Source organism: Anser brachyrhynchus, assembly GCF_964034855.1.
Source record: "Anser brachyrhynchus genome assembly, chromosome: 2".
NCBI lineage: Eukaryota > Metazoa > Chordata > Aves > Anseriformes > Anatidae > Anser > Anser brachyrhynchus.
Window position 1 is genome coordinate 9,774,873 of NC_137695.1, and position 27,695 is coordinate 9,802,567.

General features: G+C 46.8%; 2 protein-coding genes across 2 annotated transcripts; one reads left to right on the forward strand and one right to left on the reverse strand.

The window, feature by feature from the left end:
• Positions 1 to 321: 321 nt before the first annotated feature.
• On the forward strand, positions 322 to 14,427 carry NOM1 (nucleolar protein with MIF4G domain 1). Its single transcript, XM_080580430.1, has 11 exons — positions 322 to 1,195; positions 2,025 to 2,149; positions 3,102 to 3,297; positions 4,233 to 4,556; positions 5,060 to 5,170; positions 6,411 to 6,578; positions 7,067 to 7,188; positions 10,717 to 10,849; positions 11,206 to 11,337; positions 12,170 to 12,279; positions 13,399 to 14,427. The coding sequence occupies exons 1-11, from the start codon at positions 356 to 358 to the stop codon at positions 13,574 to 13,576; spliced, it is 2,439 nt and encodes an 812-aa protein (XP_080436556.1). The 5' UTR covers positions 322 to 355; the 3' UTR covers positions 13,577 to 14,427.
• A 9,486-nt stretch (positions 14,428 to 23,913) lies between these two features.
• On the reverse strand, positions 23,914 to 27,318 carry MNX1 (motor neuron and pancreas homeobox 1). The gene is made up of 3 exons (XM_080583013.1): positions 26,642 to 27,318; positions 24,753 to 24,913; positions 23,914 to 24,618 (listed from the first exon to the last, which is right to left on the reverse strand). Exons 1-3 carry the CDS (start codon positions 27,288 to 27,290, stop codon positions 24,286 to 24,288), a joined length of 1,143 nt encoding a protein of 380 aa, XP_080439139.1. The 5' UTR covers positions 27,291 to 27,318; the 3' UTR covers positions 23,914 to 24,285.
• Between the last annotated feature and the right edge of the window lie 377 nt (positions 27,319 to 27,695).

Below are 27,695 nucleotides of genomic sequence, written 5' to 3' on the forward strand. Positions count from 1 at the left end.
CGGTAAGAAATATTGGTGTTTGGCAGTGTAGGAAATGGTTTAAAACTGGGGACAAGGCAGGTGGAGAAGTGCCCAGGGGCACTGCGGTCTCTGGGCTGCTGTGGCATCATGAGGCATTAGCAGTTTATCGAAGAGCCTTTATGGGGAAGAAATTATTCCACCCCCTTTTGTAATGCTAAGATCAACCCTGATAGTTTCTTAAACACGAAAAACGGGAGAGTTTCTCCGGATTCAGCAGCTTCAGCACGAGCTTCGAGCGGGGCTCCCGCCCGCCCCGGGGCGCCGAGGCAGCAGAGGGCGCTGCTGCGCGAAATGGCGGCCGCGCGGCGGAAGGGGAGCGCGGCTCTTCCACAAGATGGCGGCGCCCCGGCGCGGCGTGGCTGAGGGGAGGATGAAGAAGCGGGGAGCAGCGGCCGGGCGGGCTCGCCGCGGCGGGGGGAAGCTGGATCGGCTGCGGCTGGCGGTGCAGGAGTTCGTGAAGGCAGCCGGAGACCAGCCACCGCTGACCGCGTCGGTAGGGTCGGAGAGAGCGAGCCGAAAGAGCCGCCGGGACTTGAGAAAGGAGAAGCGGAGGCTCAAGAGGAGCCGCCGCCGCCTCCTCCGACGCGGGGAGACGGGGGAAGCCCCCGCTGCACCTGCCCGGCCGGCTCCTGTCGCCAGCCCCAAAGTCCCGGCGTCGCCTTCAGCCGCTGTAAAGCAGCGTCCGGAGCCGCCACGGCAGCAGAAGGCGGTGCGGCCGCCGCTGCCGGCCCCTCTGCCGGCCGCCACCTCTTGGTCGCGAAAACGGGCCCTGCTGGAGGCCAACGAGGAGGAGGAGAAGGAGATCCGGCGGCTGGAGCGGCGGCTGGGGCTCAACAAGCGCCGCAAGAAGAAAGGGAACACCGGGGCGGAGGAGCTGCCCCAGAGCTTCGTGCGGGACGGGCTGGACTACGTGCTGGGAGTGCTGGGCTCCGGCGCCGGCCTCGCCGAGCTTTGCAAGAACAGCGATTGGGAGGAGGCACCGGAGCCCAGGGCGAGCAAGGAGGCACCGGAGGAAGACGAGGAGGAGGCCCCGGAGGAGGATGAAGAGCTGGAGGACGCCTCTGACGCCTCCGAAGGGGAAGATGTGGAAGAACAGTGGGAGAGTGATGGGAGCTCGGCCCCCGAGGGTGAGCCAGAGGCAAGCGAGCCCCCGGACCCGGAGGAGGAAGAGGAGGTAGGGCGTTTGTCTGAAATAGCACAAACTTGCTTCTCAAAGCACCTGTTGCAACATGAATGCAAAAAAAACTTTACATCACCTCTGCAAAGTGTTTGTTCTGTAACGAGCATGTGGAACGTGGGTGAAAACAGCGCCGGGTCTAGCAGGTGTTGGCTTCTGAGGTTTGCCAAGTCCTAGGAACAAACACGTGTGGAGGGTATGGTAGGAGGTTGCACCCTGAAGCACAAAGCCTTGTTTGTATATACAAGATTAGCAAATAAAAGGAACAAAGAAGTGTGACTGTCTCAGTTCTAGAAGATCCAGATTAAGCCTTTCCACGAAGACCATAAAGAGTTTATGTTAAAAATGAGTATCAGCTGGGAATGGGAGTGTTTCTTCTCCCAGATGATCCCAGAGGTTCTGCCTGTAATAGGCTTTGTAGCAAAGTGAAGAAGAGGAAGCCAAACAGATCATTTAGTCACATGGCACCAAGTTATGCTGTTAGTACCCCTGCACCTGAGGCTTTCACCTGTCCAGGCTTCTGTTGTCTACCAGGATAAAACAAAGATTCAATATATCAGTTTTAATAACTTAAATGAAATTTCACGTGAAGGGGAGAGGGGATTTTTTTTGCTGCTGTCAAGTTGATCATAAGCAGTAACTTGTTGTATGTTGGTGTTGTTTCTGAATGAAGTTGTTCCCTTGGCATTAGTTGTTGGACAGTGGAATGTATGTTTAAGTAAAAGACTGATCTATTCATCTTAAATAGAAATGTATGTGTTTATTTAAAATACTTAAGTATTTAAAATGGTAGTCTCATTTGCTATTCTATTGTTTTCTTGGCAAGGATCATAATCACAGTGCTGCAAAGTACGTTCCCCCTCAAGTGAGAAAAGCTCAGGAGACACTAGATGACAAGAAAAGAGAAGAATTGGGAAGACTGAAGAAAATGGTGAATGGTCTCATTAATAGGTAATGTAATGAGGACACGTAATTAATCTTTCTGGTTCTATGTGACAGTGATCATCATTCAAAGAAAAGTGGCATGGATGTGACTTTTGTCTTTTCAAACTGGATTTAAGTTGGCAGTCATGTCTGCTATCCTTAATAATAATTATCTTTGTTGATAGAAATTCTTCAAAGTTGGTAGTTAAAGAAGTTGAAAAAAATGGAAAATAAATTTAAGATTGGGCTGAATTCCACATGGCTATTGCCTGCAAATGCTAGCAATAATTCTCTTAAGTGTCAGTTGGAGTATGCCTATTGGAAAAAAATAAAATTGCAGTGTGAGAACCCTGCTATATTCCCCTTAGCATGTTTTTTATAAATTAAATAAAGTTAAATTTCCTCTAACACTGTAGTGAAGGAAGAGCAACTTTAAATTACTTTATAGCTTAAAGCACTGAAGACCAGAAAAAGTAATTAACACTTCCATGTGCTTTTAATTTTAGAGTACCCTTAAAATAAGAAATCTGTTGATACTTTCTTTTATCTGTTATCTGTAAAATGCAGACTACAGAATACAGTTTTAGTTATTTAGAATTTGCTATACCTGATATGTTACGGAAGTATGAAGTGGTTTTGTACTTAGTTTTTCCCAAGACTGTGGTGTGCCATAGTTAATACTGAACAGGAACAATTTTTTAATAAGGCTGTTCAATATGACAGTAGGGACATTGACAGTGTTTTGTAAATATTGCTGCTAATCTGCTCCTACATGTAAATGCTTTCAAAAAAAAATGTTCTGGAGTTTCATTTTTATTTTAGTGAACTCTGTAAAATACGGAAGGTTCCTTTCATTCATCTTTATTCTTTTTAAAAGAGCTAGCTTGGATTACAAACAGGTTGTATGGTGGATAAACTGAAAATTGTGGAACTATGCAAAGAGGCAAAACAGTGAACATTGGATTTTTTTTCTCAATAGGTTGAGTGAACCAAATTTGTCCTCCATTAGTGGACAGCTGGAAGAGCTCTACATGGCCAACAGTAGAAAGGACATGAATGAAACTCTAACAGATATTCTTATGAATGCTTGTGTTACTGCAGTTGCCATGCCTGCAAGACTGATGATGGAGCATGTGCTTTTGGTCAGCATTCTTCATCATACAGTAGGAATTGAGGTAATTTTTGTGACTGGGATTAATTTTGTTTAATAATATATATTGGGGAGTGTTTTTCTTGATTGCCTTTTAACTTCTGATTATATGTCACTAAATAGCATATTTCAGTTGATAGTTGAACTCTTTGTAGCTTATTTGTTTGCTGTTCACAAGTGAACAGGACTGAGTTGCTTTATCTGACTAATTACTTTGTAAATTAATGCTGGTCACTTATAAAATTTCCGGTTTCCAATTAAAAAAAAAAAAAAGGCTAATATTACTACTGTAATAATGGTGTGGGTGTCTTGTTTGAACCTTACCAGTAATTTGTTCTTTACCTACCTATATTTTGGTATGCTTCTTCATTCCAGTCTTTACCATTAGTTTACACTTCATAAATGCAGGAATTCCAGGATTTTTTCCCAACTGTATCTCTGACAAACAGCTAAGTCTTGTTTCCACTTTAAAATCAGCCTAGTCTCATGCTCAGCAACTGTGAAAACTTGGTGTGTTGTGATTTTACTGCCCCACACTTTAAGTATTTTGTTCTGGAATGGTGAACTCGACGATGCATTTAGTTTTGGACATGCAGCTTTTACTGGATAAATGACTAGCAGTAACAGCATGCTAGCTTGACAGCTGGGAAAAGGTGTTCATGAAAATTGTGTAAACAAATTTTGATATGCGTGCTGTAATTTCATAACATTTGCACGGACTTCAAAAGGCAACTGGATGGCATATTCATATAACTAACATTCTTTAAGAAAATATGGCACAAACGAGGTACTATTTGTACATGTACACATAGTACATCCCTTTTTGTTGAGAGGAATAACAATATTGTTTAAAATTAATAATGGCAGTGCCTCAAAAATGATTATTTTACAGTTGTCTTTAAAATCTGCTAATGATTAACTGCTGAATTGTTATTTTTTCCTTAATGGAACTTTTGCCAGGTCGGTGCTCACTTTTTGGAAGCTGTGGTGAAGAAATTTGATGAACTCTCTAAAAGTGATGCTGAAGGGAAAGAATGTGAAAATCTGCTTGCCTTGATTGCCCATCTGTATAACTTCCACGTAGTTCATTCCCTGCTGATCTTTGATATTCTGAAGAAGCTTGTTAGCACTTTCACTGAAAAAGATATTGAGCTGATTTTGTTTCTTCTGAAAAACGTGGGCTTTTCCTTAAGAAAAGATGACGCATTGGCTTTGAAGGACCTGATCAGTGAAGCCCAGAGCAAAGCACACACAGCAGAGAAGAATTTTAAGGATCAGACTAGGGTATGTGTATATTATGGATTTTCTTTTCTGAATCAACATTGCTTGCGTACGTGTGTATATTTACCAAAATGTTTTCCATTATACTCTAGGTTCTAGAGTTCATTAGAGTTCAGTTGCTGCATTCAGTTTCTTATTTTCTTCTTGGCTTTCTCCATTAGTTCTTGGGACACAGACACCAAAATGCTTGCAACTGGGGTAACTAGAGCTGTCATGTATACTATGCAATGAATAATTCTTCTGTTTCATACTTTTTACACTTCAAAAAGTGGTCACTGGGGGCTGGCATTTAGCAGATAAGGCTTTGAATTGAAGCTTGAACAGGAATACAATAGGAGTTAGAGTAAACATCCTTCTCTGTATTTGTATTCATGTACTCTAACTTTCAGTGTACGTTGCCAGATGAGTTGATTATTCTCACAGATTAGTACTTTGAAATTACCCTTTCTACTTTATGTATTAAACTTGCAGCATATAATCCACATAAATATTTCTTTTCCTGATAGGTTCGTTTTATGCTAGAGACTATGTTGGCACTGAGGAATAATGACATGCGTAAGATTCCCGGTTATGATCCTGAACCAGTTGAAAAACTCCGCAAATTGCAAAGAACCCTGGTGAGAATTTTCTTGACATATGCAGTATAGCTGTTCTTACACTACAAATAATCAACTCTGCTTTATGTCAGCTTGATGGTATATTATATGCTAATATAATACATAAATTTTATCTATATATATATAGATAGATACATATATATGTATATATATATTTAAAAAGACTTTCATTTAACAGTCTGATGCTCTTGTGGACAAAAATTACTTCTTAGATAGTAGTACTTGATAATTTCACATGTTTAAATTTAGCCAGGCATCAACCAACCTTCTGCAGAACAGTCTGGGAAGGGACGTAATATGTAGCCAAAGGGTTTGAGGCAAAGTCCTGTATTTGACAGAGAGATTGTGGAATGTTTAATGATTGTGCAGATGGAATGAGTCATCATGACAAGTTTACTTTTTCCATACATTTTAAATGCAGGCACCTGTTTGAAAGTTCACCAGAACTATTTTGGAAGTCCAGCACTTCTTAAAATGCATAGGTGTTTTGTTTTTTTTATTGTTCTCTTTTTTGGGAGCTTTATCGGTGCTGTCTAGAACAATCCAGTATAAAATGCATGAAAATATTTGTCTCTTTGGAGAGCTAATTAATTTTCACAATATTTAAATCTAATTCTATACTGTATGCATCTGCAACGTGTTATTTTTCAGAAACTTTTAAGTCCAGCATGTGCAAATCAGCAATGATAGGTAACCTAGCTCTGTAGAATTTCCTCTCAGTTTTTCACAAGTCTCTTAGTACACTTCTAGACTCTTCAGTTCAAAATTTTTATTTTGTTTGAAGAGTTTTATACATTTAGTTTGAATTGTACAGAACTTCTGGCAGTTTGTCATTCCATTTGATCATAAATGTGCAACTGGAAAATCATGACCAGATTGGAAACTAATTGGAGCATCTTAAAATGTTGTCATCAAATCTATATTGTAATTGAATTTTGAGTGGAAGATGGCTATCTTTTTATTGATGATTTAAAAAAAAAAAAAGTAATACAAGTTTCTAAGCACAGATTTGATGAACTTGATCTATTTGAGAAATTGGAGCAAATGGAAAAATCTGTAAATTATTCTCAGGTTACTGCCTGAAAGAAATGGTTGTGGGAAAGAAACTTGAAGATCTTTATAGAGATCAACTTACCTGTATTTGTTTAAAGTATTTGTTTAAAAGTAATTCTAAGTAATTAAATATATTAAAAAAAAAAATAATAAAAATCTGTTGCTACTTACTATGCTGTTATTCAAGGTTCACAGCAGTAGTTCCGGAAAAGAAACTCAGCTCCGTGTCTCCTTGGAATCGCTCCTCAATGCTGATAAGGTTGGTCGCTGGTGGATCATCGGGTCATCCTGGAGCGGAGCACCAATGATTGATAATACAAACAGCAAGACTCAGCAAAAACTGCACATTGGGAAGGTAAATCCAAATGGGACTAATAGAGCTAATAAGTTTAATTGTTGTCCGCAATCTTTTGAAGGTTGTTGATGTAGATGAATAAGCTCATTTAAGAGCCACCAAAAAAAACCGTGGTGGACTTCTGTAAGACGAAGCTTTCGCATTGTAAGATCGGATATTAAAATTTTCAAAATATTGGACTCATGCCCTTCAAAAGAGCTATTATCATAATATTATGATATAGTTTTTTTTCTTATCCTATGCAAGTGTAAAGTAGTTTGAGATGGTTGTGGTCACATGCATTAGGAAAGCACTTCTTAAAGATAATTGGCACAATTAAACTAGGTTTCCCTAATTGAAAAAGCTCCTGATGATGCCTGTGCCTTTATTGGACAAAAGTTCAGGACCTCTGGATTCATGCTTCACAGTTTACTGGTGGTTTTTATTAATGGTCGTATTAGAGGCTGCACAGAAATAGCTCTCTTCAAGTGTGTTCATTTTTTTTTCAGGTGAGTTCAAAGATAATGGAGCTTGCTCATAAGCAGAGAATGAACACTGATATCAGGAGAAGTATTTTTTGTGTATTGATGACAAGTGAAGATTTCCTGGATGCCTTTGAAAAGCTTCTGAAGTAAGTACTGACTAGGTCAGAAGAAAGCCCAGAACTAAAAATAGTGATAGCTGGGAAGGAAGAATAACATTGCTGGTCTCACCGTTTAGTTGAAATGGGATCCAAGTGTGTAACTAGGATCCACGTGAGGATGGTGTGTAAAGGTATGAGGGGGACCAAATCCCTGATGTAAGGACTACTAGGGGTCAGGCAGAACTGACTGGCAGCCAGAGGAAAAAAGCAGCCTCTGTTATTGTCATTTAAGCCTGGAACTGTTATTTACAGCATCCTTTGATTTAAGGAGCCTATATGTTTTTGTATTGAAGATGTGTCTCCCAGTCTCTTGCAGGCTTGCTTCTTTTAATTCTTGCCACCTTGCGTGTCTCTGTCCATTCTTGCAGGACCTGGTAGCGTTCTAGCACCTCGGTTTCTCTCCTGCAGAATTTATTAGCTTTGGACTTGCTCCAGGGTCCCATATCATGTTAAGACCGGTTTCCTCAACACTTGGCAAACTTCTCTTTAGAAGAGTATGTGATCAGGGAAGAGCTCAAAAGTTATTCTTTGTGTTTGTCAGAATATTAATTGCAAGTCTCTAGTAATTGGGAGGAGAGAGATCAGGTCTGAACTTTCCTGTTGCAGCCTTGTAATTCAAAGGAATTGTTTTTACCCTGATGGCATGCAATTATTTAATTTGCTAACCAAACCAAAACAGACTCCGTAATAAAGTCAACTAATGTTTGATTAAATGCCACTTCTGCAAAACACAGCTTGGATTTAAGACTGTGATGGAGTCATTCCAATATCTTAATATGGCCTGTTCAATTAAAAGAAATTAGCTGCTGCTGCTGCAGTTCTTGCCAAGGGCTGGTGGCTCAATTTGCAAATTGATCCTTGACTCTCATCTGTGCTATTTAAACTAGTATACAAATCTATATACATACAGGCTTGGCAGAAAAACTGTGTCTGCAGATTGCCTGCTGCGTGTTGATTCTGATTTTTATGCGGCAAATGCAGAGAGAAGAGGACTCTAAAATCTGCCCACATCTGGCAGAGTATAAAGGAAAGTACACAGACTAGTCGGTGAAGGAATTAACTTTAATGCAAACATGCTTTCCAGAGTGTATGGGAGTTTATATTCATATGTTTGATGTCAGACTCTTGAGGAAGAGCATAAAGATGTACTTCAGTTGTGCTTGTTGATTCATCTGCTGCTACATCTCTGGCAGAGTTGAGTTGTGGTTAAATGGTAATTTTAACCATTTTAAACCCAGCCTGTTATAGTTTGCTTGTCATTCTCCTCCTTTTGGGAAAAGTAAGTCAAAGAATGGCTCAGGTTGGAAGGGACCTTAAAGACCATCCAGTTCCAACCTCCAGCCATGGGCAGGGATGCCACCCACTAGATCAGGTTGTCCAGGGCCCCATCCAACCTGGTCTTGAACACCGCCAGGGATGGGGCATCCGCAGCTTCTCTGGGCAACCTGACACACAGTGCAGTTGGTCACTGCCTGCTGACCGATGCCCAGCCAGACCCTGAGCCGTGGCAGTGTCGTCCCCCACTCCCCTCCCTGGTCAACTCCCCATATTTATTGTTCAGCACGGTGCCGTGTGGTGTGGGACATCCCTTTGGCCAGTTTGGGCCAGCAATTTTTTAAGCAGTTTCGTGGAGATGAAGAACTTGAGAAACTTCACATCTCACAAAAATTGAAACGGCTAGAAGGCTTAGGTATCCCGTTGTAGTGTGTTGTGTAATTCCAGATAGTGAGTATGGGATTGCACCTACTATACTCGTTTGAATTGACTTTTAATAGGTGGTACTGAATGTTGCTTTTTTTGGTCTAAAGCCAGTGATAATCTTGGGCTCCAGCTGATGATAACTAACCTACTTGGAGGCAGGCTTCTGCTGGTGAGAAATAACCTGCTTCAGAGGCACTTACCCTGTATTTGGAGGGAAACTTTTAATTTGATCAAGACATGCGAGTCCCTGGGAGTATTGTACCTCAGGAATGATTTAATAGGTGAGGTGCTTGCAGCTTCTTTAGCTAAAGTTACCAGGCTTATGTAATCTGTACAGAATTATGGTGAAGTTCAGCAGCGAAAGACAATCCCAACACTTACATTTTAGTTGTTTAGGAATATCAGGTCTGAAAAGAGAAAATAGTGCTAGGTCTGTGAAGAATTGAAGGTAAGAAAAAAACTGAACATCAAATGCTGCTTTACTTGGTTACAACTGTCTGGCAACGTGAGTATTTCCAAAATAAGTTACGTTACAAGTGATGATGAGCAAGGAAAAAGGGCGTGCACCAAATTAGTGACTGCGATGTAACTTCACAAGTCATCTATTAGATACATGCCAGGTAGCTGACAACTTACATATGTTTTCTGAACAAACTTTTGTTGCTCTGTGACAAACTCAGATAGGCCTTGGCTGATGGGAGAGCACTGAATGATATCGCAGACCAGAGCACTTAGAGTGCTGTTTTCTTTTGGGGAACCAGACTGAAGTTTTCTCCATTCATTAGCAGTCAACCTAGAAATCATCCCAGACTTTCCTATTGTAAAACCTTACGTTCTGTTTCTTGGCTGAGTGACAGTATTTTCTCTAGTACGTGTCTATGATCAAATGCAATGGCAGATGTCTGGAAGGGTGTACAATCAGCGGACGTTAGACTCAAGCTATGACAAGCTGTACTCTCAAGACTGTAGAGCAAGTTCCAGTGGGGTCAAACTTTGTTAGAAAATACATTTGAGTTATACCAATGCCGTATGAAACTTGAGCTTGAAGCAATGAAAATAATTTTGTTTGACATTTTGCAGATTGTAATATTAAGCATTCTTCATTTTAATTGGTTTTAATGCTGCCAAGCATCTGACAGCCCTGGAAGCTAAATCATATTATTCACAGAACAGGTGCGTTGTGAGTTAGTTACCGTTCCTCGCCAAAGTGCCTCGGCCCTATTTTTGAGTGGTCAAATGTTCAAATGGGAAGGCTGTTCAGTCCTTGGCCTTTATGCTGGGAGACAGCCAGCATAAGTACGTATTGATGCTGTTGTCTTCAGGTGGTGGTGGTCTGTTTTGTTGTCCAAGCAGTTCTTGTCTCAGTGTTCATCCTCTGTGTTAGTACTCCAAGTTGTAGTGCTTGCTGCGGTAGTGCTGCTTTCAAAGGCACAGATAATGACAAGACTCCGTGATTACAGGCTTGTCTCCTCTGTCTTACTTTGTGGAAAGCTGCAAACATGGAGTGGGCTATTTCTCCCTCTCCAGGCAGTAATTATACTTGTGTCGTTCTGCCTCCATCTATTGTGGTCATATTTTTGCAGCCACTTCTCTAACACTGATAATGCTGTAGCATTTCCATATTGCTGTACCAGGATGCTGATTTAGCCTACAGTCTTAAGGGTTTGATGCCATTCAGTGTTTTAAGGACTTTAAGAACTTCTGACAACCAGAATTGAATGTGGTTTTTTTAAGGCATTAAAAATATTGACTGCTTTAGCTCTTACCTAGTGACGAATTTTCCTTACTATTTTTATTCTCTTCTCTAAATTCTAGGCTTGGACTGAAAGACCAGCAGGAGAGAGAAATTGTTCATGTTATCCTTTATTGCTGCTTACAGGAGAAGACGTATAACCCCTTCTACGCATTTTTGGCTGGCAAGTTTTGTGAATATGAAAGACGATTTCAGGTAAAGAAAAACACATTTCTACTTTTAGTCCCATTACGGTTAGAAAGACAACTACCAAACACCTGAGAGTAGATGTGTGCGTGTTTACATCTCATGGTCCTGAGGAAAGATTCTCCTGGTATACCTGTGCATTCAGTAAGGTATACTCTGTTTCCTGCTCAGATCTGACGCTAAGTAACTTCTGCAGAACGTTGCTTTTTTCTGTTTCACACGTTTAAAAGGACTTGAACCATCTGATCAAACATCTCCTGATTAATGGGGCACACAAAGAATAGAAGGTGAAAAGGTTTTGTAATTTCTTACTTAAACAATCCCTTGACTTGTAGTTTGTTTTTTTTTTTTCCTTTGACATCTAGGTGACATTTCAGTTTAGTATTTGGGACAAAATCAAAGACTTAGGAAATCTGTCAGCATCTGCCATCACCAATTTGGTTTCACTGTTGGTTCACTTGCTAAGGACAAAATCATTGCCGCTTTCAGTTCTCAAGGTTGGTGTGTTTTCTTTTCAAAATGTGTTCTTACTTGTGCAAGTTCTGTGGAAAACGTGTATTATTAGCGGTATGTACTTATCTGGTGCTTTACCTGTTCATTGTCATGAACAAAGATGAAACTTGTTCTAAAATTACCAGATTAATCTCATCGACTATAGTAATGCTATCCTTTGGGGAAAAGGGGGCCTGGGGTGATGCAAGCATACAGAAATCCTGGAGAACACAGCGTAGAAACGTCCTTGTACAGTAGCAGTGTTGCTCCCAAACAAAGAAAAACTGCCTCGGAGCAGGTGATTTGGATCTCTCGTGTTACCAGAGGCAGCGTTAGTGAAAAACCCCATTATATCTATAGGGATTTCAATGGTTTGGATGCCCTGTTCAATTCTAGATAAAGAACAGTTTATGACTGCTGTTTTCTTTAGAACATCTCAGTTTGGAACTGAGGTCCCTTTTATTAGCAGATTTTGTTAGTGAGTTTGGTACCATGTGTTTTAGTTGATGTTTTTTTTATTAGACCAGAAAAAAAAAATTCCTGGGGGGCTTAAATTTCACAATAGTAAGTCCATAGAACTTACTTAAAAGAATAATTGAAGTGTGTTAAACAGGCAATATTCTGGATTGTCTTAGATTGTACTTTTGAAGTATTTATCTAGTTGAATAATTATGTCTTTGTATTCTGGTGCAACTGGACAGGTTATTCCTTAGAAACTTCAATGCTTCCTTATTGATTGGCTTTATGGAGGCAGCGTTCTCAACTAATTTTTCTGTGCATAACTTCAGACTTGGTATATATGGGAGTCCAATCTAATTCTGTCTATTCTAAAACCAGGTAATTGAATTCAGTGAACTAGATAAACCCAAAGTCCGTTTCTTGCGACAAGTATTAAGCATGCTGTTAGTCAAAACAGATGCTGAAGACGTTGGTGATATTTTTGGGAGGTAAGTGATAGGAGAGATCTCCAGATTATACTTCATTTATAGTAATTTATAAAGATAAGAAGTCTGCTTATTTGTTTGCAATTGCACACTGCCTTCTCCAAATACCAGACATCCATCCATTAAAAAGCAAGCTCTGTTGGGGGAAGGTGGTGGGGGGCTAGCAGGCGTGTAGCATTTGTTTGTTAGTACAGGTTCTGACCTAGATACAGCTGTGCAAAGTATAATATACAACATAAGGCTTTCAGATAGTTGGTGTATCATTTAGGATTTTCATGAGCAGAGCTCTGTAATTACCTGCATTCCTTACTGCTTTACCATCTGTGTGCAGTGAGGTTTGGTCTCCAAGCAGTCTTTGCTGGTAGATTGCTTTAGTACTTTTTCCTTTTTTCTTTTTACATTGCTGTGAGAGAGGTTCGTGGGTTTTGTTTTCATTTTTTTAAGCCAATACTGTATGGAAAGTCTTGGTTTTATACAATGGATGGGGAACTTGGTTTTTTTAAATACTTCTTCACAGTGATCAAAAGACATCAGTTTCATTGAAGGTGCTAAAATGTTGTTCTGACACTTCTGTTTTGCTTAATCCCCTACAAGTGATAAATGTGTCTGTAAACATCCTTGATCTATGAAGTATTACACAGTTCATTGGATTCATACCCATACAGTTTGGGTTTCTTGTGACCCATGTAAAATTGAGTTCCAATGTTCTAGTTGTCGTGGAGACAGCTGTAATTTGCAACTTACTCCAGGAAGAAAGTTATACTGTACTTGCAATGTCACATAAAGCTGGGGGGGGGGGGAACGTTGTTTCAGCCATTATGCTGTAACACAAGGAAGTTAAAACATTGTGTTTGCCTTGGTTTTTCTTTTCTGTAATGCAATTGTTTCTGTAAAACAAGTTTAGTATTCTAATATTTCATTTTATTTCTGAGGACCAATTGTATGTTGAGTATGTATGGGCTGTTTGCCAAATCAATGTAAACATGCTGTTAATTTGAAAGCCTTTTTGGAAAAGCACCTTTTGTAAGTTGATTTTTTTTTAACATCTCTATTTGAAGAAAAAAAAAACATAACTTTTGAAACAGTAGAAGTCTAATACTGTTTTTCTGACTGTTTTTACAGGATATCTGACAACCCCAGACTGGGAACACTGCGGGAAGGCTTGAAACTTTTCCTTACCCACTTCCTACTGAAAAATGTACAAGTCCAAAAGAGTGATGAAGAAGCTAGCCTATTAAAAGAAAGAGTTGAACTAGCAAGCAGGGCTTTGCAAGCAAAAGAATCCAAATTCAAACTATAGTCTGTTTCTCAAATAAAACACGTTAAAACTAGGTTTGCATGAAGATGCAAGACGTTGTTAAGTCTTTCAGACCCAAATAATTGGGAATGAGGGGAGCCTTGTTACTGGAAAGGATCCTTTTTTTTGATGGAAACAGTTACTCTGCTTAGTGTACTAGTTACAAGTTTAATCAAAGGTGATACAAGGCCCTTCTGACGAAAGGGAAAATGTTTGGTTTTTTGACTTGTCCCTTTAAGGTTGGTTACTTCATGCAGATTAGAATCTGGAGAAGAGGTTGAATTTCTCTTCTATCATACTCCAGTCAGTAGAAATGTTCAGCATTGTATATTCCAGCCTCTCATTTAAAATAATTGCAGAAAACTGACCACTTCTTTTAAAGAATCAGCCTTAACCAAAGGCTTTTAATAACTCATCAGTGCGCTTGCCTGAAGGAATGGGCCACTAGATGGCGTAAGTACTGGTGAGTCAGTTTTGGAAGAGATCAACTTTTTTCTTAAAGTGTTGAATTTCTCAGCTAATTCTGTGAATTGTTATAATAAAAAGACTTGAAGATCTGACTTTGCCCAATTATGTTGGGTTTAAAGATCACAGTAGAGTTTTATGCTATTTTAACTTTTTATTCAGCTTTAAAATTGGAATTATTAGTCTTACCGTCTGCGCTAATTAGATTTTCTAGGCATAAAGAATATCAATATCAGTCTTTTAGTAAGAATGCTTAGAGTACCTTCTCTAAGGATTTGCTTTCATTTCCCATTCAGCTGTCTTAAAAAATCGTGTACATTTCTTTGTATAACACTCAGTTTCTTCTGTCACCTTACAACTACATATTAAAGTGGGATTTCCTAAAGGATTTTGCTCTTTGGGTTGTCTTTATTCTATCTGGGTAGCCAGCAAGGGAGTGACCGCAAATGTGTGGGGGCACATCCTAGTTTGCAGTATGTACTGCATCTACATAAACTGTCTGTACTAGGGATACCAGCCTTATTTCTACAATCAGGCTTGACCTCTGGTGGTCAGTAATCCAATCAGTTATGGTGCCTCTTAATTGCATGTGATATCACCTGATCTATTCTCCATCTTTGTATCTGGCCTTGTTGGGGAAAAATGATTTCCAGAAAGCATCCACCAGAAGATTTTGAGTTCTGCAGCAAAAGAGCTGGCCAAGATGTGTGAGGCTTTGTTGGTTTATTTTAATCGTAGTTGAATACAGAATACTTGATATGAGTAACGCTTCCACTAAGAGGAGTGTTTCTCCCATCAGCAAGGGAGTTGTTTCTCAGGCCTTTCCTCTTTTGGGGAGGGCAAGTTGCAGGGAACAAACGTATCCTGGGATCTGAGAGACCCAGTGTCAAAAACCAGGTTATGCTTGCACGTAACTAACACACAGAGATTGCTAACAAATGAACAAAGCAAGATGCGTTCGTTTGCCTCTTTCAGACCACTGGCAGCTTTAAGCCTACAAAACCGGACATTTTTGCTCAGTTGGATCTTGCATGCAACAGATGGCAGTAGAAAAATGCTGCATTACATTTTTTTAAATTCCATACGAATTAACAGAAGCAGGGGCAGCAGAAGCAACACTATTTTGTTGGACTGTGACACAAAAGTCACAATGTGGAGAGCGTGTATGAACAGAGCCTTTACAAACCACACCAAACCTCATGGCTTAGATTTGGTGGCTGGATTTGGGAGAAAATGTGTACAAGCCTCTAGAAATTCTGGCTGCTGTGGAACTGTGGGATCTAGGTGAGTAACAATCACTCCCCCTGGACTGCAGCAGCCACATAATTACCTTTTTTGCAGGGATTGAGGGAGACCCAGCATTTCAATGTGCTTGTGGTTTAATAACATAAACCGAAACATGTTGCTCCAACCGGGAGGTTGAAGAACTTTGTTTTTAAAGACAAGTCTTGAGACATCTTCCTTAAATTCAGTGCAGCAGGCTTGTCAGTGCCTGGTTTGAGTGCTTTGCTGATCAGAATTGACCGTGCTCTGCCCATGGAAATACTGCCTAGTGTTTTATGGGTCTGAGTCCATTCACTTGCTGCAGCTGCCTGAGGCAGTGCAATGCAGGTGTTGCTGTGCAATTAGAGGAGACGGTTTTAACCTTACAGTCTAAAATTACAATTGCTATTTTTTTAAAAACTGCCTTGCATTATTATTTATTCCAAACAGCACGTTTTGTTCCAACTTACAGTCAATTATTACAGTTATTGCTTTGTTTCTGGAGGAAGCGGATTTTACCTGCCTGCAGCTTTTGCATTTGTCATATTTATGCATAAACATAAATTTTTTTTTTGAAAAACTGACTTTCTGTGGAAAGCAGCCAAAAGGCGCTGCCAGTCCACGGTGCCGTAGTCGTGGCGCAAGGACAATTACTGGGGGGAGATGTGGAGTAAGTCACGCAATGTCGCTGCGGTTCAGGGAGGGAATAAGCGTCAGATAGAAATGGGATGATTTCAGGATGAATGTGGACGCGTGACCCTTGGGCACAGCCATTCTTGACATTTTTTGTCTGTGGTCCGACTGGCTGAACTTCTGCTGGCAGCAGTGGGAGGCAGGGCACAGTTTACTATTTACATGCATGCTCATCCACAGGCTTGTAGAGACCTCTTCCTGCGAGCCTAAGTCAAAACTAAGAAACGTTCCCGGATATATCTAATATGAAAGATGCTACTTTAAGTGTCCAAAATCCTTCCATAACGTGGCTGTGGGGTTAGTGCTTCAGGAGCAGAAAAGGGCTTTGAATTGATAAAAACACCCTACCCTGGAAAACCAAGCAGCTACGGTTACAGCACTGATCCTTACACGTGACAAGCTGGGGGGAAGTACAGGGGGATTTGTTTAGATATGTTTAACAACAAGCTGGATGCCTGACTTATTTTTTTAGCCATACAGCAGAAGATTTAAGCTAAGCAGTAGTGTCCCCCCATAGCTATTATCGCCGTTTCAATTTTTGTTTTCCTTTAAGCTGACCAATGCTGTTTTTAACTTTCTCTGGTTTTTGTATCAAAATTAACGGGGCAGTGAAGTCTGGTTTTTCGCTTTGGCCGGAGTGTGATGCTGATAAATCATACGCGAGTCCTTTTTGGCAGGGTTTTAGCGCCGCACCTGAACGGTCCAAGTTTCTGCAGGGCTTTTTAACTTCCCCTTTTTCCCCCGTCCCTCGCACCGGGGAGGACGAGCTGGTATCGGTGGCGCTCTGAAAGAGCAAACGCGAGCGGCTCTGCCCGGCTGCAAAGGTGTGCAACTCGATGCCGTGCTCAGAGCACATCTGGCATCGTTTGGTTTGCGTCGTGCTGCGGGTGAGCCCTGCACGCCAGCGGGCCCAGCCTGGGAGCAGCGCGGTGCCAAACGTGCAGGACGGTGCTTTCGGCTTCGTAAACACACAAGTTTCGGCTCCCGTGCTCGGGTGTCTCGTTGCAGTGAGCGTAGCAGCAGCTCAGTGCCTTGTCAGGTCCCCCGTGCATGGGAAGCAGCTCTTGACCTTTTCCTAAATCAGATGAGGCAGTTTTAAGCTTTTATTTCCATGAGACAATCCGATCCGCAGGGTCGCTTTTCCAAAGGCGTGGCGGAGCGCATCTACCTAAAGACATTGTGGGGTTGGACCCGTGTCAGGAAATTGTAGGTAGAGATGTGACTCTTTTACCAGATGCCGCTTCTCGTGATTTCATCTCCTGGAGGAAACTTGCCTCCAGTAAAGCTTACTTCACCGGGAGGCCCGCGGGCGTGCACATCGCAGCTGCCCCCAAAAAACAGCTGCGCTATCACCAGGGCCGGGACAAGCTGCAGCCCTGCTTGAGAAGTCTGTGAATTACAGGAGCCTTCCCCTGATTTAGATGCACATACAGTGCAGAATCGGATATCGCTTCCCTAACAGCACTTTAAGGAAATGAAATGAGCAGCTATCAAGAAGAAATTTAGGAAGAGCCAGCTGGCACCAAACCGTTCTTAAAACTTGTGGGCTTGGACAAAGCAGTTCACGCACCAAAAGCAGCATGTGAATGGACGACTTTAACGTGAGTGCATTCAAAAATGACAAACCTGATGTCGCTAGAAGGAGAGCTACACAGTAAAATTGTGGAGAGACCCTGTACAAGCAGTTCTTTTAAGGTTTTCTGTCAGTAGCAAGAAATGGTTGTTTCAGTCCCAACTCTGACAGATTTCCAGGCATGGCAGTTGTCATTAAACATCCGTTATGGACCTTTTAGCGTTAGGATGGTAAAAGTATCCTCAGACCTCCCTGGGCTGTGCAGGCATGAAGTACCAGGGGTATTTCAGGGGGCAGCGAGCTCCTCTGTGGTAGCAGCCTTTCAGGTATGGCCAGGGGATGAAGCTCAGAGTGTTTATAGCAGAAGAGATGAGAAGTCTCAATGACGCCTTGAGGGGAGAAAGTCATCCTGCTCTCCTTTTCTAGGCTTGCATTTTATGCACAAAATTGCCTCTCCTCCTTGGCCGAAGCCTTCGACCCTGGATGGATTTTTTTTTCTTAACCTGTAGTTCAGTTCAGCCTTAAAGCATTGACTAGATGGTGTTCGCTTTTCAAACTTCCCTACAGAAATGCTTTGTTCAGATGAAGATGAAGCTAAACCTGCTGGTCTGTCACCAATTTTTGTTACACCGAAGACTACACAGGTACTGTGCAGCACAAATTAGCACACAAGGGCATAAAAAGCAGATGTGAATGTGAAGCATTGCCCGCAGGCTGATGGAGAGCCCTCTGAGGCACAGCAAGCTTTTTCAATGTTATCCCCTATTCCTCAGCTGCTAAAATTGATGCTCAGACGTAAGCTCTCGATGTATAAAGAGGAATTTCTGGAAGAGTCAAGGAGTGGCTATTTCAAGCGGTTTGTCATTTTCTAGCTGAGAAAAGAGCTTCCTCCCTCCTATCCCAAGCAAACTGTACCCATGAGGATCTGTAGCATGACAGATATTCTCTCTGGACAGCTCAGAAGTCAACAGAAGAGAAAACCTTTTTCAGGCTGCTACCAGCTCACTGCCTGCAGCTGCTGCATGGTCCAGCCCCAGCTCTGCACACCCAGGCTGGCCTTTCCATCTAACATGTCTCTGTGATCCCTGCTCCCTCCTCCTCTAAAACCCCCTGCCATGGGCTTTCCATCACGTAGAACCTGCCGTACACTGAACAGCACCTGAACATGGGCTGAAGAGTGAAAAAATGTGGATAAATTCATAGGTTTTATTATAACAAACCGTATAAATGGAGCTCAGTGCCGTGATGCTCTGGGCAGGACCATGGAGGCAGCAGGTCCATGCCTCCCATCACCCAAATCGGCCTCTCCCCACACCCTCAGCTCACCCTGACAAGAACATGTGGGATGCTCAGAGGTGCCTTAAAAATGCCCTGGCCTCCATCAAGCAGGCCCTTAGGAGAAGATGGGGGCTGACAGCATGGGAGGAGGGAGGGAAGGCAAGAAAATCCCTGCAGGAGCAGGGAGCTGGGAAGAGAGAAAGAGGCAACAGAGACAGCAGGAAGCGCTGGCTTACGCTGCTGGATTGCCATCTTAATTATCCCTGGCAAAAGAACAGTGATTAACATCACTGACTGTGGACAACCTTTATGTAATTACTCATTAACATTTCTAAAATTGCACCTAGCTGCTAGAGCAATGCGTGCTTTATAGATTCATCATGTTTAAGTCCGGAACGAGTCAGTAGATGGCCTGTGCAGCCCTCTGTGCTCCGCCAGCCGCGATCACCCGGCGGAAACGGGTCCCCAGGGCTGGTTTCCCCAGAGAGGGCAGCCAGGGATACCCAGCGATGGACATCCCACCCTATACCCTGAGATGTTGTTCCACATTGGGATCATCCCTGTGCCCCAGCCCCAGATTAAAATCTGTGCTGGCTGCCTTAATTTGTATTTAGGGAAGTGGCAGCCGCGGGGCTGGGTAGGGACGGGGCTTCTCCATCTCCACCAGGGGCTTCCACCCTGCCAAAAGCTGGCCAAGGACATTAACACAGGTCTTGAGGACAATCATTTTAAATAATGAATTAAATAGAGGAAAATGTGATTGGCTTGCACATGTCCTGCAAGCAGTAAAATGAGGCTGAGCCTCCCAGCTACACAATTTGTGGCAAGCCACTGGCTCTGCTGGGCCTTGCAGTGCAGAAGGGTCATCGCTCCTGTTAGCTGCTGATTTCAGAGACCACTCTCAGGTAGATTTAGTTCAGCAAAACCTGTTTTTTAGTTCAGTTCCACCTGTTTATTTTCCAAAAGGAAGCTGAAAGCCAAATCTTGATAACAGTTTGCGATCAGAGGAAAATCACTACAAGACCGCTCTGGCCTCCTAAATCCTAAATGGTGATTCCATTTCCATGCAAGGAGGCCCCGGGACTTCAGCCAAAAGCTCTCCAGTGCTCAGGGCAGGGGGTAGTGAACACCCCCTGGGCCTGAGCTCTTTTGGAAGCACCATGCATACACAGCCCCCTGCTTCTCTTGGAAAAAAAGGGAAATCAAAAAGTCCCAGAAAAGGCAAAAACACCCAATCGAGTCCAGGACAACCCCAATACACCTCAGCTCTGATCCTGATCACCTGAGCACTGGTAAAAAAAATAAAAGTCAGACTGCTGTACCATGGGCACCAAGGAGCTCTCAGAGCAACGTTCAGTGGCCAGCCTTGAACAGGCATTTTGGGGCAGAAGGCCTGTAGTTTGGCATTTGGGGGCTGGAGGACTGTAACCTGGCATTTTGGGGCAGAAGGACTGTAATTTGGTCATTCCACACCACAGCCTTGTCTCCTCCACCACCCGTTCCCTGTTGGGGACCCAGACCTCTGACCACAAAGCACCTCACGTGGCACAGGAGCGAGGTACACCTCAGGATCTAAAAATTAATATTTCTGCTCTCACATTTGAAGCACTGTGGAGCTATCCCGGCACCCACAGCACACGAAGGGAAAGCCAAATGAAAAAAGAAGAGGCTCCAGGCTGGGATCCTCTGACCTGGGGCACAGCCCCCTCATTGTGGCCCTACTGGCGTAAAGGGGAAGGGGCTCGGCAGGAGGCCGGGCTGGGGGACAGGGCCCTCCTGAGCCCTGGAGGAAAATTTGACTTAATCCATTAGCTGTGGGTGCATGTGAGAGTTTGGACTTCAGAAATAATCCACAGGCTCTCTGCTAGTGAAGTATTTCATCCCCAAAAGTTTCGTGGAGAGTTTGAGGGGGATTATATTTTTATGGGTTCCCATTTGAAAGACTTTTCACAGGTTTACCTCAAGCATATGGCTCCGATTTTGGTTCTTTTGTTTTCCCACTTAATGCTCTTGGAATTGCTGGTTAATGACATCCATGCTGAAACCACGTTGTTTTTCCAAGCAAAATGTCCACCCAAGGTGGTGCTTACCTCTCCTCAAGTGTGGCAACAAAACGCCAAAGGCCTCCTTGTGCACAGACTGCCTGCTGCAGTTCCAGCCGGGGGATGGATTAAAGCCACACTGGCCCTGACAGTGCTGAGGACACCAGCACCAACATCACCATCACCACCACCACTACCATGACCATCACAACCACCACCACTGCCGCCACCATCAGGACCAGCACCACCACCATCAGGACCAGCACCACCACCACCACCATCAGCACCAGCACCACCAGCACTACCACCACCATCGCTACCACCACCACCACCATCAGCAGCACCAGCACTGCCACCACCAGCACCAGCAGCACCATCACTACCACCACCACCACAACCATCATCACCACCATCACTACCACCACCATCATCACCACCACCAGCACCACCATCACTAGCACCACCATCACTAGCACCACCACCACCGTCATCACCACTAGCACCAGCACTACCACCATCACCACCAGCAGCACCATCATCACTGCCACCACCACCACCAGCACCACCACCAGCACCACCACCACAACCATCATCACCACCAGCACTACCACCACCATCATCACTACCAGTACCACCAGCACCACCACCACCAGCACCACCAGCACCAACACCACCAGCAGCAATGCTGCCGAGCCCACCTGGGCACACAATGGGTCCAGCTGCCAGAGCACAGCACCCATTACCGGGCTCTATCCATCGCTGTGAACCTTCCCCGTGCCGCACGTGAACCTCGACACTTCAAAAGACCGTGGGAAAGCCTGATTAAAGGGATTTTCTCCCCTGTTGGGATCGACACCTTCTTTGAAGCCCTTCCAAACGACAGCACAAACGCACCCACCGTGAAGGGACCCAAGCTGTATTTTCAGCGAGCTTAATTTCTCCTTCCCCCCTCCTTGCTCTCTTCCCGGCCCCCCCTCTCCTCTCGGTTTTGGAAACACCTGGTAAGCTGTAAAATGATTTACGAAGTGAAAGTGTTAAATGAGGCCACCAGCTGTAAGACTGACAGAGCTTTATGAGTTTTATTAGGTGCCCTATTATGGAAAATAAACTTTAATCCGTCCATAAAAACAGAATCTGAAAAACATATTTGCCCTTGTAGTCTGGAACACTGAAGGTATTCTTGTGAGAGGCCGGGCTTTAAAGAGATTAATTTTATTGAGACAGACACAAAACACCGGTAGGGCTTTGATACGGAGCCCAGGACCGGCTGCCTGTGCCCTGCAAGGCGATTTCTCACGTCTGGACACACACCTCCGCGCATCCTGGCCCGACGGCGCATGCCGGCCACTTTAATTAGCGGGATTTAATCGGAAATTAGTGGCTAAGGAGAGATCTTTTTTTTTTTTGGGAAGGTGACCTCAGCTCGCCCTTAATTATTCTTATGGGGATTATTTTGGGGATAACGACGGGGATTGCCTTGTTTCGGCTCTTTTCAGGGGCAGAGAGAGGTGACAGCGGGACGCGCCGGCGGCTTTAGGGGCGGGGGAGCCGCAGCCGTCCCCCCCCCAGGGCAGATGCAGCCGCAGCCACCAGCGTGGAAGTTCACAAGCCCCCTTCCCATCCTTTTTTCCCCTTCTTTTTTTCCCTTCTCTCTTTAAATTCTCCAAACCCCGCGGCCTGTGAACGAAAGGACACCGCGTTTCCGATTTAAACCCGAGCCCGCAACACGATTGTTTCCCTGCAAGATGGGGGGGGGGAGGGGGGGCATCGATCAAGCCTAAATCGGGTTTACCCCGATCAGGTTTCCGACACACGGGATCCGGCCAGATTTACGGTTCCCCTGTGCGCGGCTGTGATTTACGGCGTAGTCCCGCGGCGCACTGGGTGTGCCGGGCCGGTAAACCCATAAATAACCGGGTCGTGCCTAAAGCCCAGCTCCGAGAGGCAGCACCTGAAGCTCTCCGGGATGGGGAGGTGCTTTCCTTCGTGCTGTCTCCAGCTCGAAGCCCCCTGCGTGCTCCAGGCTGGGTTTCAAGGCGGGATTTTTAGAGAAGCTGGGGCCGCGCGGCTCTCCTTGGAAAGGTTGGCGCGGGTTTGCAAAGCGCTGCCTTAAAAGAAATTAAAAAAAGAATAATTAAGTAATAATAATTAAATAATAAAAGTTAAATAACGGTAATTTTAAAAAGCGGGGGGGCGGGAACAGGCCTCGTTTCGGAGCTTTTTAGTCCCCCGTACAAGCGGCTGCGCCCTGGCTGCGCGCATCTTGCGCCGCCCTTCAGTTAGCGGGGATGAATTGCGGGACGTGGCCCCGAGCCGGCGGGGCTGAGCCGGTGATGATGGTTAAATTCCCCGTCATTGATTTGGGGGAGAGCCGCCGTGACGAGGACGGATCGATCCGCCGATTTATTGGCGAGCTAAAGCCCGGGGCGGCGGCTGCGGCCGTCTGGGGGGGGCCCTTCCTCGGCGTCGGGGAGAGCACGGGGGGCGGGGGGGGGGGGGGGATTGGTTCTCGCGCCCTGCAGCTCGTTTGTAAGACCTTAATTAAGGCCGTTCCTGCAAGGCGGAGCTGCTCCCCGCTGGGGGGTGCCCCGGTTTGGGGTCTCCGGGTGCTGCAGGAGGGGGAGAGAGGAGCCCCGACGGCGGGGAGGGGTGGGCAAAGGGGTGCAAAAAGGAGGGGGCGCAGCCGCTTCGCCCCCCCTCATCCAGACGGGAGGGACGGGGAGGTCACGGAGGCCGAAGGAAGAAGCTGGAGCCCCTTCCCCGACGGCACTGAGCCCTCTGCCCCCCCCCCCCCCCGTTATAGGATGCCACGACCCCAGGGGGAAACGGCGGGGGCACATTGCGCCGGGTCCCCCCCGTCCATGCCACTCGGGGGGAAAGCTCGGGTGGGAACCCGCGGCCCCGCTCCTTCCCTACCCCCCTCCCGGCCCCCCCCAAGACCCCTGACACGTCTCAAGTACAAAACGCCGTTTATTTTCCACCCCACCGCGCGGGTGGGGTGGGGGAGCTGGGTAATAATTTAGCATGCATAAGTAGAGGCAATTCTTCTTATTATTATTTTTTATAAATACGATATACAAAAATAAAGACGGTATCGAGATTTCCAGCAGTTTTAACGTTCAGGACATAACCAGTTTTCCCGCTATATAGCCGGAACAAAACCATTTCCAAGACTCAGCGAACGGAGGGTTGGGACTGGGGGCGGGGGGGTGTCAAGTTTTGTCTGCTTTTCAGTCAGTAATAACACTGTGGTCACCGCAAATCTTCCGTCCCCCTCCCGGCACACGGGGGGATCCTCTTCTCCATCCCCCTCCAAGCGGGGAGAAAACGGAATAAAGGGGGGGAGCTGGGGGGGGGGGCGGCCCCGACGGGGCGGGCGGGGAGCTGGGGCCGGGGGCTCACTGGGGCTGGGTGGGGGCCAGCGGGGGGGCTCCGTGCCGGCCCCGGGGCTGCGAGTCCTCCTCGTCCGCCTCGGAGCAGTCGGAGGAGTGGTAGGGGCAGCACCTGCCGGCTTCTTCCTCCTCCTCTTCCTCCTCGTCGTCGTCGGGCTCGCTGTCGGGCAGCTCCCGCAGCCGCCGCCCTCCGCTCTTGTCGGGGGCGGGCAGCAGCAGCTCCTCGTCCGCCTTGTCCTCGCCTCCCCCCTTCTGCTTCTCGGCTTCCTGCGCCGCCTGCTCCTTCGCCTTCTTGCTCCGCTTCCACTTCATGCGCCGGTTCTGGAACCAAATCTTCACCTGGGGGGGGGGGGGGGGAGGGGGGGCGAAGAGAAATTTGGGGCACGGCTTCAGCCCCGGCCCCTCGACGGCGCCCCGACGGCGCCCCTATTTCCCACCGCCCCCCCCCCCCTCCCCACACCCCGGGGTCTCACCTGCGTCTCGGTGAGCATCAGCGACGTGGCCACCTCGAAGCGCTTGGGCCGGGAGAGGTATTTGTTCAGCTTGAACTGGTGCTCCAGCTCCAGCAGCTGCTGGCTGGTGAAAGCCGTGCGGGGCCGGCGGCACTTCCCCAGCAGGTTGGACTGAGCCTGGGCTGCGGGGGGAACCGCGGGGGTGAGAACAGAGCTGGGGTTGGGGGGGTGAGAGAAATGGGGGAGCCGTCGGGGGGATGCCGGGGGGCACCAGGGGGGAGCGCACGGAGAGGGGAGAGGGGACCCGACGTGCCACGGGGGGTGTCAGGGGGGTCCCTGAAATGGAATGAATGAAATCAAAGATAAAAAGCCAGAAAGAAAAAAAAAAAAAAGAAATAAAAATCTGCCCCTTGATTTCCCCAGAGCCCAAGTGCGAGGCAATAAAAGGGAGCCGGGGGTGGCGGCTCGCCCCGTGGGATGCTCAGCTCCGCTTAAACCCGCCGCGCTCGCGGCCCCCCCCCCCCCGGGCCCCCCCGGCTGTAATTAACGGGATTGCAGCGGGTAAGGGAGCGGCGAGGGGTGGGAAACTGCCTTTGAACGAAAAATGCGGGTTTTTTAATAAATATAAACAATTAAAAATAGTATATGAATTAACATATATAATATATAAATTATTATACAATATATAAATTAAAATATATAGATCCGTTATATATATACATACTATATATATACATATATATACATATATATACACACACATATATATATATCGGTGTGTTTTCCGCATTAAAAAAATCAAATAAGGGATTTTATCCAAAAAAAAGGGGGGGTGGATGGATGGACAAGGGGCTCCGACACCCGGCGGCGCGCCCCGGCCGTGCCCGCGCTTCCCGGCGCGTTTTGGGATTTCGTTTGATTTGGTTTGGGACCGAAGAAAATGCTCTGGCTGCCCGGCCGCTTTTGGGGCCAGGCTGCCGAAAAGGGCACGGAGAGAAAAGGGCAGTGTCCGGCTCGCAGACGGGAGCGAGGATGGGATTTTGTCACCGCCGTGCGATTTTCCCCGCTTATTTCTTCCCCCTTGCGCCTTGTTTGAGAGGCAGGGCTCTGACAGCTCCCCTAATTATTTTTTTTTCTCCCTGAATGTTCCAGCCCAAACAACCTCAATCCGAAAGAAAACAATGGACTTTTTTGTCTGCGAACGTGTGCAGAGTACGAAAAAAAAAAAATTAAAAAAAAATCCCAATTCTTTTTTTTTTTTTTTCCTGGCACGATTTTCGTAAAACTACACCTCCGGTATTGTTAACCCGGCCGTCCCCACCGAGAGCTCACACCTAAGGAAATGATCTGTGCCTGAAACAGATGCACGAAAAGGTCCCCGTCGCCGTGAGGCCTAGCTGTTCTGCTGCTGAGGCTGCGATTTGGGGCTGGGGGGATTTCGTGCAGCATTTCCAGAGCCCCCAGCCCCCCGCCCCGAACCGCTCCGACCCCGTTATTCCCCGTCGCTTCGTCCTCCCGGGGACCCCAAGCTCCCGCTGACCCCTAACCCTACGCCCGCTTGCCCAAGGGGAGAGCGCCGCAGTTATTTTCAGCCCGCTGCCGGGAAAAGGAAAATAAAATAAAGAGCGGCTGGGGGCCAGGACCTGAGTTTTGGGGGAACCCGGGGATGGGCTGCTCAGCGGGGACGGGCTGGCAGCCGTCACGTTTGAGCCGCCCTAAAAAAACCGAGCCGGAGGGCGACAGGGGATAAAGGGGGCGACACGGGCGTCCCTTGCGGATGGCTGTTTCCTCCTTTTAATAAAAATTAAAACAACATAACGCGGTTGAAACCCTAGGAGCCGGGAGCTGGCGGGGGTGGGGGTGGCTATTAGGGTTGCGGAGGGGTTAGGGCTGCGGAAGGCGATACTCACAGTTAAAATCGGGCATTTTGGGCAGGATCATGCCGGCCGTGGATGCCCGCAGCCACTGGTCCAGCTGGAAGGTGCCCGCGCTCAGCTTGATGGGGTCGGCGGCGGGGTGGGAAGGATGCGCCCCTTGCACTTGCGAGTAGGAGTAGGACAGCGCCGGGTGCTGCCCGCCCAGCGCCGAGTACCCGTACACGGGGTGCCCGTATAGGGCCGCCTGCGGGGGCATGCCGGGCCCCCCGGGGGCCGCGGGGTGCAGTCCCAGGGCCATCCCGGCGTGGTGCGGGGGGTGGCCGCTGGTGGAGGCCAAAAACCCCCCCTTGGGCACCAGGGCGCAGTGGGCGGCCAGGATGCGCGGCGGCGGCGGCGGCGGCGAGGGGCTGTCGGCGCGGAGGCGGTCGGCGGGGCCGGCGGCGGGCTGCTGCTGCTGCTCGGAGGAAGAGGAGGAGGAGGAGGAGGAGGAGGAAGAGGAGGACGAGGAGGAAGCCGGGGGGCTGCCGCTGGAGCTGCTGGAGCTGCCGGAGCCGCGCGCCGCGCTGCCACCCAGCGAGGAGGCGACGAGGGCGAGCGGAGCGCTCTGCGCCGCCACCGCCGCCGCCTTGGGGGGGTCGACAGCCAGCAGCGCGTCGATGCGGAAATTTTTGGATTTTTCCATGGGAGCACCGGCAGCTGGCGGCGAGAGGGGCCGGGGGGGAGGAATTTTAAAGGGGGGGTTGGGGGGGGGGGGGGGGAAACTGGGACGGCAGCGGGCGGGCGGCCCCGGGCCGGGCCCGCGTCTCCCGGCGGCGGCGGGCAGCGGGCGGCTGTGGGGCCGCGCTGGGCGGTGCGACCCTACAAGGGCCTTCAGGAGGCTCCCATTGGGCCGGAGGCTCTGCAGCCTCCATTGGCGGCGGCGGGAGGCCGAGCCCGCTATTGGCCCCGCCGAGCACCTGTCACGGAGCCCCCCCCCTACCCCCCTTTCCCGAGCCCCCCCCGACGGCACGGCCCCGCAGCCCCCCCCCCCCCCCGGTCCCCGGGAAAGCGCCGTCCGAGGGGACGGGGGAGGCTCCGGGGGGGGGGG